We start from the raw sequence: 12,120 nt of genomic DNA on the forward strand, positions 1-12,120 counted from the left end.
AGCCTAAAAGGCAAAGGGAGACATCTAGTCAGATCAATACATAGGAAGTGACAAAGGCCCACCACATTTACAATATCTGTAAGTAACTGCTGTTTTTCTGACTGCCCTTGTACTGAGCCAGGACTTACAGTAAAACAGCTCTTTTTTTCTGTAGAAAATTCTTGGCCTCCAATGTAATGCCCACCCCCCACCCCAAAGAAGTGTATAGAATCAGATTACAAACAGCAGCAGTGGTGATGAGTAATCTAATCATATTTAATCCAAATGGTGTCAGCTATTACAGTGATGACAGAAAAATGCTCAAAAGCAGGACTCAGTTTTAGTACAACCATTTACAGTCTTTTTTCTATTTGTTTTCACCTAAAGTATGAGACACTCACCGTGAGGTTTATTCAAAGTATTAGTTTGAGAAACTTGTCTCCAGTTATATGCTTTTCTGTTACAACTGATACCAATTCCATCTTGGCTTGGCTTACTATTTAAATGCTGCTAGATGGTAAAATGACTCTTGACTAAATTATCCAGACTCAGATTTGGTCTTTTGCCACACTGAAAGCACTATAGAACGCTCGCTGTAAAAGTCATCCCTTGTTTTGTTGAAAAGGGATAACCAAAAGAACCCAAAGGAAACCAGGCAGACTTTAATTTTATTTTGAAGGGGAAAATATTGTCAAGAGGGGGTGCTTCAAGTGAGACCTCTTCCAAGATTTGACAGCCTGTGTAGTATATTTCTTACAGTAAGAAATGTATTCCTATATATAAACACAAAATTATGCTCTCTTCCTGCAAACAATACCAATGCAGTACTACTCATGAGTATAATCTATTGCAGGCTAGAGTACTATTTGTAGTATGTACAAATTGACTTAGCAATATATTGAAAGGCATATCCATATACACATTCTCATTTATATACATACTTAAAATGGATGAATGATTCCTACTTCCCTGTCTTCCCTTAGCATTAAAGAACATTAAAAATAAGCAACTTTTTGTAGTGCACCAAAACATACATTATACTGTCAGTACAGGTTCAAAATACAGATATTTTCAAATAGTTTTTTATATTACACAGATTATGAATCATTGGTAATGTACTTTTCACAAAGTAACTGGTACAAAAATGAAAAGGGGTTATAAAGGATGTGTAAATCTAAATAAATTTGTCTTTTGCTATATTACATTAAATTTAATTCAAAAGAATATCTACCTACCTCTTAGATAGCATATTTCATCCATAGCGCTCTAAGCACTTTATAAATAAGGTCTATACCAGTGATGGGCTGCACATGGGCCGCAGGTTACCTATCAGGGTACTCTGATTGCGGGCCGCGAGACATTTTGCTGACATTGCCCATCTGCAGGAATACCACACCGCAGCTCCCAGTGACCACAGGTCTGTTCCTAGCCAATGGAAACTGTAGGAAGTGGTGGACAGCATATCCTTGTGGCCCCTTCTCCTGCAAGTGCTGCTTCTCACAGCTCCCATTGGCTGGGAACAGAGAACCATGGCTACTCGGAGCTGTGGGGTGTAGTGCCTGCAGACAGTCAATGTCAGCAAAATGTCTCGTGGCCTGCAATCAGATTACCTTGCTGTGCCGCAGGTTGCCCACCACTGGTCTATACTATCATTCCCCTTTTAAAATGCAGAAAATGAGGCACGGAGGTCAACTGTCATGCCCAAGACTATAATATAGGCCCTAGGCAGGTTCTGTTTAGTAAAGTTGGAAATATAAGCTTTTTTGGGGTAATATTATATAATATGAAAGCTAGTCTCTCTTCTCACTAGACAAATGTTCTTACTTTTCCTACAGATGTAAGTGAATTTTAACACTTAGGAAAAGGAAGGTAATGGCAATGGCTTGAGCCAGGCACAGTTCAAGCTTTTTCAGTCAGTTCTTTCCAGTGCACCTCAATTTTAACTAGTAATATTTGTGATTCCACTTTTAACATATCTACTCTGTCTATAGATACCACCATGACTGCTATTTCTTCTAGGACCACCTCTCAGCACCCTCTCTAAACAGAGGCATAGAGAAGCTCCCTCTTCCAAGGGAGTAGTTACCCCTTTAACATAGCTGCGTGATGTCTTATATGGGCACCTGAGTACTTGTTGGTGGCAAGTTTGTTGCCTGATCCTCTGCTGGCATGAACCTACTGAAGTTAACATCACAACATTGATTCAGGCTAGCTGAGGAGCTGATCCTGGGTATTCACTACTTGGAATAATATTCAGTGAAATATGCTTAATACTTCTCACCTTCTCAGACTTCCAAACAAAAGTAGATTTCCCCTCAACAGGCAATAGCTAGTCTCTGAAGCACTCAGAATGGGACCTGCAAAGAAAGAGTGCCCATTTCCTCATCCACACAGAAGGCACAAGATGTAGGGTTTTCCTCATTGTACTTTTTGCATAAAGACTTCTCATCCCTGTGTTTGGCTGAGCTCTTCATAGAAGTCCAGAGAAACAGAGAAGGAGCTTTCTCAACCCTTAGCTAAAGAGGTGAAGTGTTGAATCATCCCTCTCAACAGCATCAGGCATTTGGGGAAATGATGGTCACCAAAAAAAAAAAAAGAAAAGGGCAGTTAAAAAACATTTGTTACTTGTGATATCGATCTCACTAGTATTTGAGTCATCTAAGGTCTTCCAGGAACAGGGTAGACAAGACTTGAAGTTTCTTATGTGAAAAAACCCACTAGAAATAAGAAATGAGGGTAGACAAAGCAAAGCCCCCTCACAGAACACCCACAAAAACAGCAGTTAAGACAGAGAGGTCTTACTCTGCTGTAGCAGGGAATAAGGGCAAGAACTGACTAAAGGGAAATCTGTGGATGAAACCCTCAGCTGCCCCTGCCATTGTTTTGCAAAGCACAAACATGCCCGAAACCCAGACCAAATTTCAATCTTTTCTCTCCACCTGAAGAGTCTGGAGCTATATTTTTTGCTTCCTATGCAACGTAGCATAAGAAATGGGGAGGAGGGTTAGTAGAGAGAGTATGGGAACAAACAGGGCAGTATTGTTGCTTAGAGATAGTGAGCTCATTTCCATTAGTATCTCAACCTAGCAGCTTCATACTTCTCTCATGCATCAGTTTGACCTTGTCACAGTGTAGATTGGATGGATACCCAGATGCAAACTCCATTTCTAGAAATTAAAAGCTACAGCACTATCTAGTTGTCTCTACATCCATGTGCTGAATTTTATTGGTAAATATCATTGCCACAACCCTAAAAAGTTTGCTTTATAGCTGTACAAACATCGTGTACCTGCAAATTTTCCACCCACTGAGTTAGAGTCCTAAATAAAGCCTACCAAGTCCTATAAAAATATGAACTCACGGGATACATGTGAATTTAATAACTGATTTCTCTTAGGACCTGTGATAATTTCAGCATCTGTTTGAAGCACTAATAGCACCAAGTCTAGAGCTCTGCGCCATGCCTCCACCTTGGGTGTAACATTGTCATATATCTTTACAGCCTCCTCGGGGTTTAGTTGAAAGACCAAAATCCACCATGAGCTTATCTCCTTATTGAACTCTTTCAGAATATATGCTGAAGGAGAACAATAGTCTGCTGCTTTTTGAGATGATGCTCAATGGAAGCGCTTGCTTCAAACTCTGATGCATTAATGAGCAGTGTTACACAGACCTCTTGAAAGGTACTGATGCCAGCACACTTGCCAAAGCTTTAAGTACAACTGGTTTATACTGTGTCAATGATTTTGTCAGCCAACAAGATGACATGTAAAAATCCTCTGAAGGATTTTATCTGGTTGCTTTAAAGATTGTTCTTCAAGCTTTTTCAGATGATGAGGCACAACAGTTTCAACAGTACCACCTCCAGGAAAAACTTTCTGGTCAGTTAAAGCATGATTGCAGGCGATAAGCACAAGGTCCAGAACGATCTTCAGTGATCTGCATCTTGAAGTTACTGTGCTACTAAGCACAGCTGTTACCAGATGAATTCCTTCAGCTTTTATACTGATTGGCACTTTGTTATCCAATTCCATTGTGCTCAAGTCACCAGTTCTCCAGAAATCCACCCAGACACTGCTACCCACGCAATAACATTTTACCTGGGAAAGGTATGTCACCAGCTGCACTCCTGTGCCCTTCCCAAAGCATGTAGCACATTGAGAGTTACTGGATTGATTATCAATATGTTATTCAGGATACATCTTTCCATTAAACTTTCACACACATTTCCTTTACCAAAACTAAATTTACTTTTGCTTGTATTAAATATCTAACACATAATTTATCCATAAACTTTCTGAGCTACTTTCTTGTAAACCTACATTTTCTGATATTGTTCTGACATTTGATGGTCTATTAAATCCCAAGTGACGATATTTTTCTGTTAGATCACCATCTACAAGAAGAATCTGAAGCGGTCTATTCTGAAGTTGCTTGGTAACAGTGGCTTTCTCTGGTGATACTAAAGTGATATATCCCGGACACACACAAGATAATGTTCAGACAATCCTGGTAAACAGCATGTCACAACTTCTGCAATATTAAATTGAGAAGAACCTGTGTGATCAGCTACTTCTTGTTGGCATCTGACAATATCCTGTACCAATTTCATGCTAGACTGATTCCCATGGCTAAGAGCCATTGCCAACTGTCTAAAATCATAAATTTCATAGGATATGCTGCAGGCCCAGTGGGAGGACCCCCAAAATTGTCTACTTGGAGTGAACAATGTTTTTTTTCCCTGGAGTGTTAAAGTATCTACTATGAGTTAATCTTGTTCTTTGATATAGCTGGATGCAATCAAACTGCTTCCAGGAACTGCAGGCATAGTTTTATTGCCCACTGGTTCAACCAATGAGGGTGTTATATAGTCTGCAGGGCATAGGTGTGAATTCAAACATCTCTTATGAGGATCGCAAGGGCTTGCTTGATGAGAGTGAAGGCCTTCAGGAATACTTTCTTCTTTAGATACAGGAACCTCTTTAAGAATATGCAGAGAGGATTTAAAAATGGTTAGCTCCAATACCAGGAGTTTTAGTTTCAATAATTTGGGGCCCCGGACTGCTAGAAGTGAAGTGAATGGAACGAATTAGGCCCTTTATATAAATCATGTACTGATAGCTGAAGACACTGGACTTTTTCACTGCAAGAGTTCAATCCTTCAGACATCACAGATACTATTAGTGAAAAAGGAACATTCTGCTGAAGGCATTCAAGTACAGCACTACTCCATGCACCAACAAGAAACAACAGGGTAGTCATTCCAGTTTTATATTCTTTGTTCTGTGCCTGAATTGTTTCATTAAGCAGCTGTCCCACTGCACTAGTTAATCCAAACTTTCAAGAAGTCTAACTGCAGACAAGTCAAAACACTCTCACAGGTGCTTTCATCTACAATAAATTTATATGATTTTACTGCCCTAAAAGTGTTCTTCCTATTGATGCTAAAGATGAAAGCTGCTGAAGTCCAATGTGACGTCTTCTGTTCATATTTCTGAAAGCCATGATCAGCAGTCAATATCTGTAAACAAAATACAAGTTTATTGCTTCTGTCCTTATTGCGCTAGACTTCATACTTCACAAAAAATTAACAGCACATAGTATATAATTAACAAAAATTAACTGAATCCCAATTGAGTGAAGTAATTTTACACTGCATGTATTGTATTATCAGATGCTCATGTCTGACGCATGCAGTTGTTGCAATGTTGCACTGCTAAGACATTACAGAAGATTTTTCCCCAAAATTAAAAGCTTTTAATTTTACCCTATAAATCAAGTATTTTAATAAAGCAGATCAGAATTAATCATAAAAAAAGACCACCACTCCTTAAGACTAAAACCATTCCTCTCCCGACTTCTTTTCTTATGTCAAAACTTGCATTTGTTTTGTCTTATTCAGAATGCATGTTGTCAGGGGCTGGAAACATATCTTGTCTGCAAACACTAGTAGGCGTAGGTTTTACTACCTTTCGTGATACCACTGACTCCAAACTGAGCTGGAAAGGGACCAACTACCATATTTCTCATGAAGATATTTCATTCCCACTCAGTGGCAGGCTCTCCGAACACAGTCATGAAAAAATGGTTTAAAGCAGGGGTTCTCAAACTGGGGGTCGGGACCCCTCAGGGAGTCGTGGGGTTATTACATGGTGGGGGGGGTCACAAACTGTCAGCCTCCACTCCAAACCCTGCTTTGCCTCCTGCATTTATAATGGTGTTAAATACGTTTAAAAGTGTTTTTAATTTATAAGGGGGGGGAGGTCACACTCAGAGGCTTGCTATGTGAAAGGGGTCACCAGTACAAAAGTTTGAGAACCACTGGTCTAAAGCCACACTTTTTTATGCCTCATGAATAAAATAGAAAGATTTTACAGCTTGGACTTCAATGGCACTGCTCAGAGAAATAAACAATTTAAATCACTTTATTTAACGTGTCAAAACGGAATGCCCTTCTCTTTCCCTATATAACCTCTCCACTTCACAGCCTCTTTCAGTGCTGAAACATCCGCTCTCCTCCCTGTCACTCAGTCCCATATACTGGTAGTCCCTCTTTGACTCCTCCTCCTTACTTGCCCCAAACATTCAGGCCATTTACAAATACTGCTTCTCCCATCACAATATTTCTAAGGGCAAGTCTACACTGAACATCAGGAAAGTTAATTCACAGTGAATTAAACCAAAGCAAACTGAGGCCACTTTACTTCTGACCAAGAGCATCCACACAGGGGTTTAGTAAGGTTTAACTAATGCAATTTAAAGTCACAAGTTCAGTTATCTGAACTTTCCTGAGTGTCCCTATAGACATGCCCCAAGATCCAAAAACTTTCCCCACTGACCCTCTAGCTAAAATTCTTGTCCAGCCCCTCCTAATCTAATCTATTACCTTCTTTCTACTCTTTGGCCTCTATGACACTCACATAATCCCCCCTCCAGATTATATAAAATGACACTGCTAAAATCATCTGCCTTGTTTGTTGTTCTGACTGTGTCACCCTGTCTTTGAATTCCTCCAATGACTTACCCTCCTGTCCCATAGTCAAGATCAAGCTTTGTGTCCTCACATAACTTTGCCTTTGCCATTTATGCATCCTTGTTCCTTTTCATGACATCCCCTGTCGCCCTTCCATTCCATTAACAAGGCTGCCTAGTAAAGTTTTAAAGTTCTGCATGTAAGACAGCAACATTTTTACCAGTTCATTTATACATTTGTTCCATGCAATGTCTCTGCAGGCCACAACAACGAGTCAGAAGTATCTTGCCTCTGAACTAAGGCTTAAAGGAACCATTGAAGTTTGAATTGAACACAGAACTTTCTTTAGTTTATTTAGTAAAACTTAAATAAAACTTAATCCGTTCTAAAGGAATCACTGACTCAGAATCATTTATTCCACACGTCTCTAATTATTGTGATTATTTTTAAAGTAGGATTTTAAATAAGCAACTCATTTTAACTTCTGAAACTGTACTGAAGAGGGATGGGAAGGGAAATGTGCACCTAAAAAAAGAAAAAGGCTTAAGTGTTTCTGGCAACTTTTCTTGGCAGCCTCTTGGGGTAATAATCTAGGCTTGTCATGCTATATATCAGTATTTTCCAAAAAATAACCTCCTTTTTCATTAGTGTCAAGTATCAGAGAAGTAGCTGTGTTAGTCTGGATCTGTAAAAGCAGCGAAGAGTCCTGTGGCACCTTATAGACTCACAGACGTATTAGAGCATGAGCTTCGTGGGTGAATACCCACTTCGTCAGATGCATGAGTGGAATCCTTAACAATTTTACCAGTTACACCATTATTTATTTATCCAGACACTGTGGCGAATGAAGACAGACACAGGGATGGATTTTAAGGAGCAGGCTGAAACTTCATTAAACTTGTGGGGCACTTGCTGTCCAGTCACCCATACCCTCACATACCAGACATTTTAAATGGTTTCAGTGCAGGAGTTACAAGGCTCCTACCATATGAACCAATAACTTAGAGCAGACCCTCTCACCTTAGCACTAGAATTCAGCTCACTCTTCTGAATCCTATCAGTACCCCCACCACCCATGAGGGGGACAGAGGTTACTAAATGGTGGTAGGCATCAGTCCATGAAGGCCACAAGGTCTTCCGCATCCCATCAACACAAAGCCCAGGTCTTCTACTTCTGGGAATCATTTTAAATGCACTGGAAAGTGGCTGCAAGGTGCAACAAACTAAAATCCCTATCAACTACCAAGGCTATGTCCACACTTAAACTGCTGCAGCGCTTCAGCATAAACTCACTACAGTGTGTGCGCGCATGGGGGTTCTCCTGTCGCTGTGGTTAATCCACCTCCCCGAGAGGCAGCAGCTAGGTTGATTGAAGAATTCTTCTATTAACCTAGCACTGACTACACCTGGGGTTAGGTTGGCTTTTTCACACCCTTGAACAACAGAGCTGGGTTGACCTAACATTTTGGTATAGACCTGGCCTCAATCCTATTTCTATTTTACCTAAGTGCACCTCCAGAATGCTGAGAGGAAAAAAAACCTCTACCAGAACTATGAGAATTTGGCCCCAATAGAAGAAAAACCCCTTCCTGACCCCCAGACAGGCAACTGGTCAGAGCTGCAGCATCTGCAAGACACAGCTGTGAAAATATACTTACAGGTAACAGGGTGGGGCTGTTGAGCAAAAAGAAGCTCCGCCTGGCCAAGCTAGGATTTAAATTATGAAAGGAGAAAATGAGAAACCAATCAGCTCCCCTCCTCTCTAGCTGGCCAGTGAGTAGATAAAGCCTCGGGGGGGGAAGGCCACTTCTGCAACCCCCTGCCCCCATGAGTGTTCTCTCTGTTTCTACTGGGACTTACCCAATCACCAGCAGTCCCATCAAGTCTTCTGCCCATTGAGGAAGATGTGCCTGAGTACTGAACTGTGCTGCTGCATGGGGGTTAAGAGGCACCATGGTGCAGTCTATCAGATGAGATGAAAAACGAAAGTCCAGTGATTTGTGATAAAAGACACTGCGGCACCTTCTGTAAAACAGAGGCAGTTGCACCAGCGCTATGGTCAAATTCCAACACTGTCAATTACAGGCTGTTCAGCTAAAGTTTCCCCTGATATTTCAACTGAAAAAGGTATCCTCATTTCCTGTCCTAAATCTTGACTGCTGCTGTAAAATAGATGCTTCATTTCACCCTTCAGAGTATACTAGAGATGTGAAGTAATCCCTACAGTGCTTTGTATAACTGTAGATCAGTTCATAAAGCAATTTGGGTATCTTTTGCTTGAGATATTTTATTTAAAAGATCCAGTGATACTCATTTTTGAGCTATAAATGCTTGTAACTTTTTTCTTTTCCACCATGCATACATGTACATCCGTGATAACCATAACATACAAGTGACTGTAACACAGGAAATCAACATGTGGTACAAGACATTGCATTTAGAATTTAGTCATTTCATATTTCTTCCTCCCCTCTTTCTCCACCCATCAAAAAAAAAAAAAGTTAGTTTGGGTTATATTTTCAAGTTACCTAAATCAGAAAAGGCCAGGGAAGAGTGAAGAAAGAAAAGGAGGAAGACCCTGTAAGATAATGAATGAGTAAGAGGTGGAATTGTCTATGGAGAAGCATCAATGGAGAAACTGAGGCCTTGTCTACACTGCAAATGCTTTGCCAGCATAGCTATGTTGGTATAGCTATGCTGGCAAAGACCAGTAGTGTAGACACAGTATATGCCAACAGAAAGCCACCTCCAAGTGACATCAGCTACCCCGACAGAAGCACTTGTCTGTCAGCACAGCTGCATCTACTCTGGGGGTTCTTCCAGAATAACTATGCCACCTAGGGGATGTGATGTTTAACTAGCCTGAGACTCTTCGACTGCCTTAATGTGTTTCTACCAACCCTACCTGTGCACTGACTTACAGGACCAACTCCACTGGAAAGCCTATCCTCTGTAAATAGCCGAGCAGAAGAAAACTCTTTTCCAGAAAAAGAGCATGTTGCATTGCATCATCTTTTTTGGCCTAAAATGTGCAGCTTATTTTTACAATCTGAAATAGAGAGACTGCATGTTTGTATTACTTTGCTTTGCTTTCCCCAGTAGCATCTTAATCTTAAAGGTCTTTCTACACCATAAAATTTGAATCAATTTTCCAGCTCTTAGTGTATCATCATGAAGTGTTAGTAAAAACTGCCAAATTGTCTGTACATAAGTGCACATACCCACCCACACACCCATTTGCTAGCCCTGGTGCAGCTGCAGTTACTGGAAAACAAGCAGCTGAAAAATGTTTTAGTTTACTATGAGCCATGCAGAGTAACAGCAGTTCCTTATTCCATCTACCTCAAGCATATTGCTATTTGGAGAGTGATAGTTTCTCATCAATTTTTCTGGCTAGAGACAGGGGGCTTGTCTACACTTACAGTACTGCAATAGCTCAGCTGCACTAGTGCTTCTGCAGTGCTTAAGGAAGATACTACCTACACCGACTGAAGAGCTTCTCTGGTCAGTGTGAGAGGTGGGGCCTATGTTGAAGGGAGGAGCCCTCCCGTTGACATAACACAGTCTACATTGGAGTTAGGTTGGTATAATTGCATTCTCAACTATGTAGTTATTTTATAGTCATAAGTTGGCAGTGTAGATCAAGCCTGAGTCCTAAAAGACTGCATTCCTTTTTCATTTGAATACATACTTGGGTGGCTAGCCCAAGACATCACCCATGCCACCACAGCCCCCCTTTTATTTTTAGCATACTTGTTTGGGTGGAGTTAGTGTGGGTCTAGCTAGCTGCTCTGTGAAGCACACTCCCAGCAGTTGTGTAGACATACCTTATTACATCCCTAAGCCACCAGCAGGTGCAGAGAAGGGGGACTGTCTCTGCAGGAGCCTCTTATGCAAGGTGTTGCACAGTGGCAGTAATCATAGCCAGTGAGGTTAATCCAAGGCGTGATTATCACTAGTTGAAAAACTTTTCCCTAAGTCCTTTAAACATTGCCAGAGTGGCATAAAGGGGGATACCTAGCTCAGTGGAGAATTGCCCCCTCCTTTTTTTATTTTAAATTATGTCTAGAACCTCAAGTTAAATTTTGCAACAAGGATGGTAAATTCCACAGTATCTCAGAAGAAAGGTGACTAGATAGCAAGTGTTGAAAAATCAGGACACTTTTGGGGGAGGGTAAAGGAGGGGCATGGATGTATAGTTGCCCATATAAACAAAGCCCCTAATAACAGGATGGTCCCAGTAATAGCAGGACATCTGGTCACCCTATCTTAGGAACACTGGACCCTGAATAGGTGCATAGGCATCAGACTCCCTGGAGTGCTGCATTTCCCGACTCTGCCTGTTTGCAGGTAAGGAAGGATTCTTCACAAGCTCAATCTGCAGGGCACGTGACAGCCTCTCATAAATTGTTGTGGCCAGTGACAGAGTCTCAGAAGCCTGCATTCCTTTTCCCTAAAGGAGGGTCTGCAGCTCTGTTAAACACACAGGGAAACAACTGTGTACATTGTATCTGTTTTTAAAAATGAAAGAGAGCGAAGGAGCAAGTTGGCTGAAGGTGATTAGGTACTAGAACAGAGTTTGCTCATTAGCAGAGGCCTCCCCCAACCTAGTCTTGCCAAGCGCATGGCCTATCTACTATTGTACTCAAGTCTCAAGCAGGAAACTACATAGCCCCCCAGGCGGATTCGCTCCCAGGAATGGCTCCTCCTAGACCAGCCCCTGGGAGCCGCTGCTAAGGTGTCTCGGCTGGGGCGCTCTTCGCAAGTGCTGGCCCCACCGTGCATGCACCCGCCAGCCACGCCCCCCGCCCAGCCGTGGGCTCAGAGACGGCTGCAGCACACGGATTCCCGCGGGAGTGACGAGCGCTACCCCCCGCCCGCTGTTGTTACCGCAGCTGGGAAATGGACAAACCCCACTCGCCGCAGCAGCTGGAATCCGTGTTCAGCCGCTTGGGCCCTCAACAGAGGCAGGGCCGCCCCGCACTACTGACCGCTCTCCGCCGCCAGCCGCGCTCGCGCTCTCCCCACGCGCAGGGAAGGCCCCGGGCCGCCCGCGGGCGTGGGTCATTCCCGTTCTAAACACGGCCCAACAGCCACGCACGCAGCGCAGGATTTCCGTCGCTTCGGGTAAGCGCATGCGCCCAACCTCCCGGAGGCAGCTAAAACGG

The 12,120-nt window shown here is 42.2% G+C and overlaps 1 protein-coding gene across 1 annotated transcript; it reads right to left on the reverse strand.

Annotated features, from left to right (window-relative positions):
• Positions 1-204: 204 nt before the first annotated feature.
• On the reverse strand, positions 205-12,064 carry BBS12 (Bardet-Biedl syndrome 12). Its single transcript, XM_030564628.1, is given in 24 exon segments — positions 205-3,491; positions 3,493-3,533; positions 3,536-3,580; positions 3,583-3,631; positions 3,633-3,677; positions 3,679-3,767; positions 3,770-3,878; positions 3,880-3,929; positions 3,932-4,126; positions 4,129-4,215; positions 4,218-4,247; positions 4,250-4,471; positions 4,474-4,641; positions 4,644-4,716; positions 4,719-4,765; positions 4,768-4,985; positions 4,987-5,064; positions 5,066-5,309; positions 5,312-5,338; positions 5,341-5,397; positions 5,400-5,500; positions 8,611-8,659; positions 8,813-8,977; positions 11,944-12,064. Coding segments are annotated over 21 exon segments (2,130 nt in total). The 5' UTR covers positions 5,485-5,500; positions 8,611-8,659; positions 8,813-8,977; positions 11,944-12,064; the 3' UTR covers positions 205-3,320.
• Between the last annotated feature and the right edge of the window lie 56 nt (positions 12,065-12,120).

Source organism: Gopherus evgoodei, chromosome 5 (assembly GCF_007399415.2).
Source record: "Gopherus evgoodei ecotype Sinaloan lineage chromosome 5, rGopEvg1_v1.p, whole genome shotgun sequence".
Taxonomy (NCBI): Eukaryota; Metazoa; Chordata; order Testudines; family Testudinidae; genus Gopherus; species Gopherus evgoodei.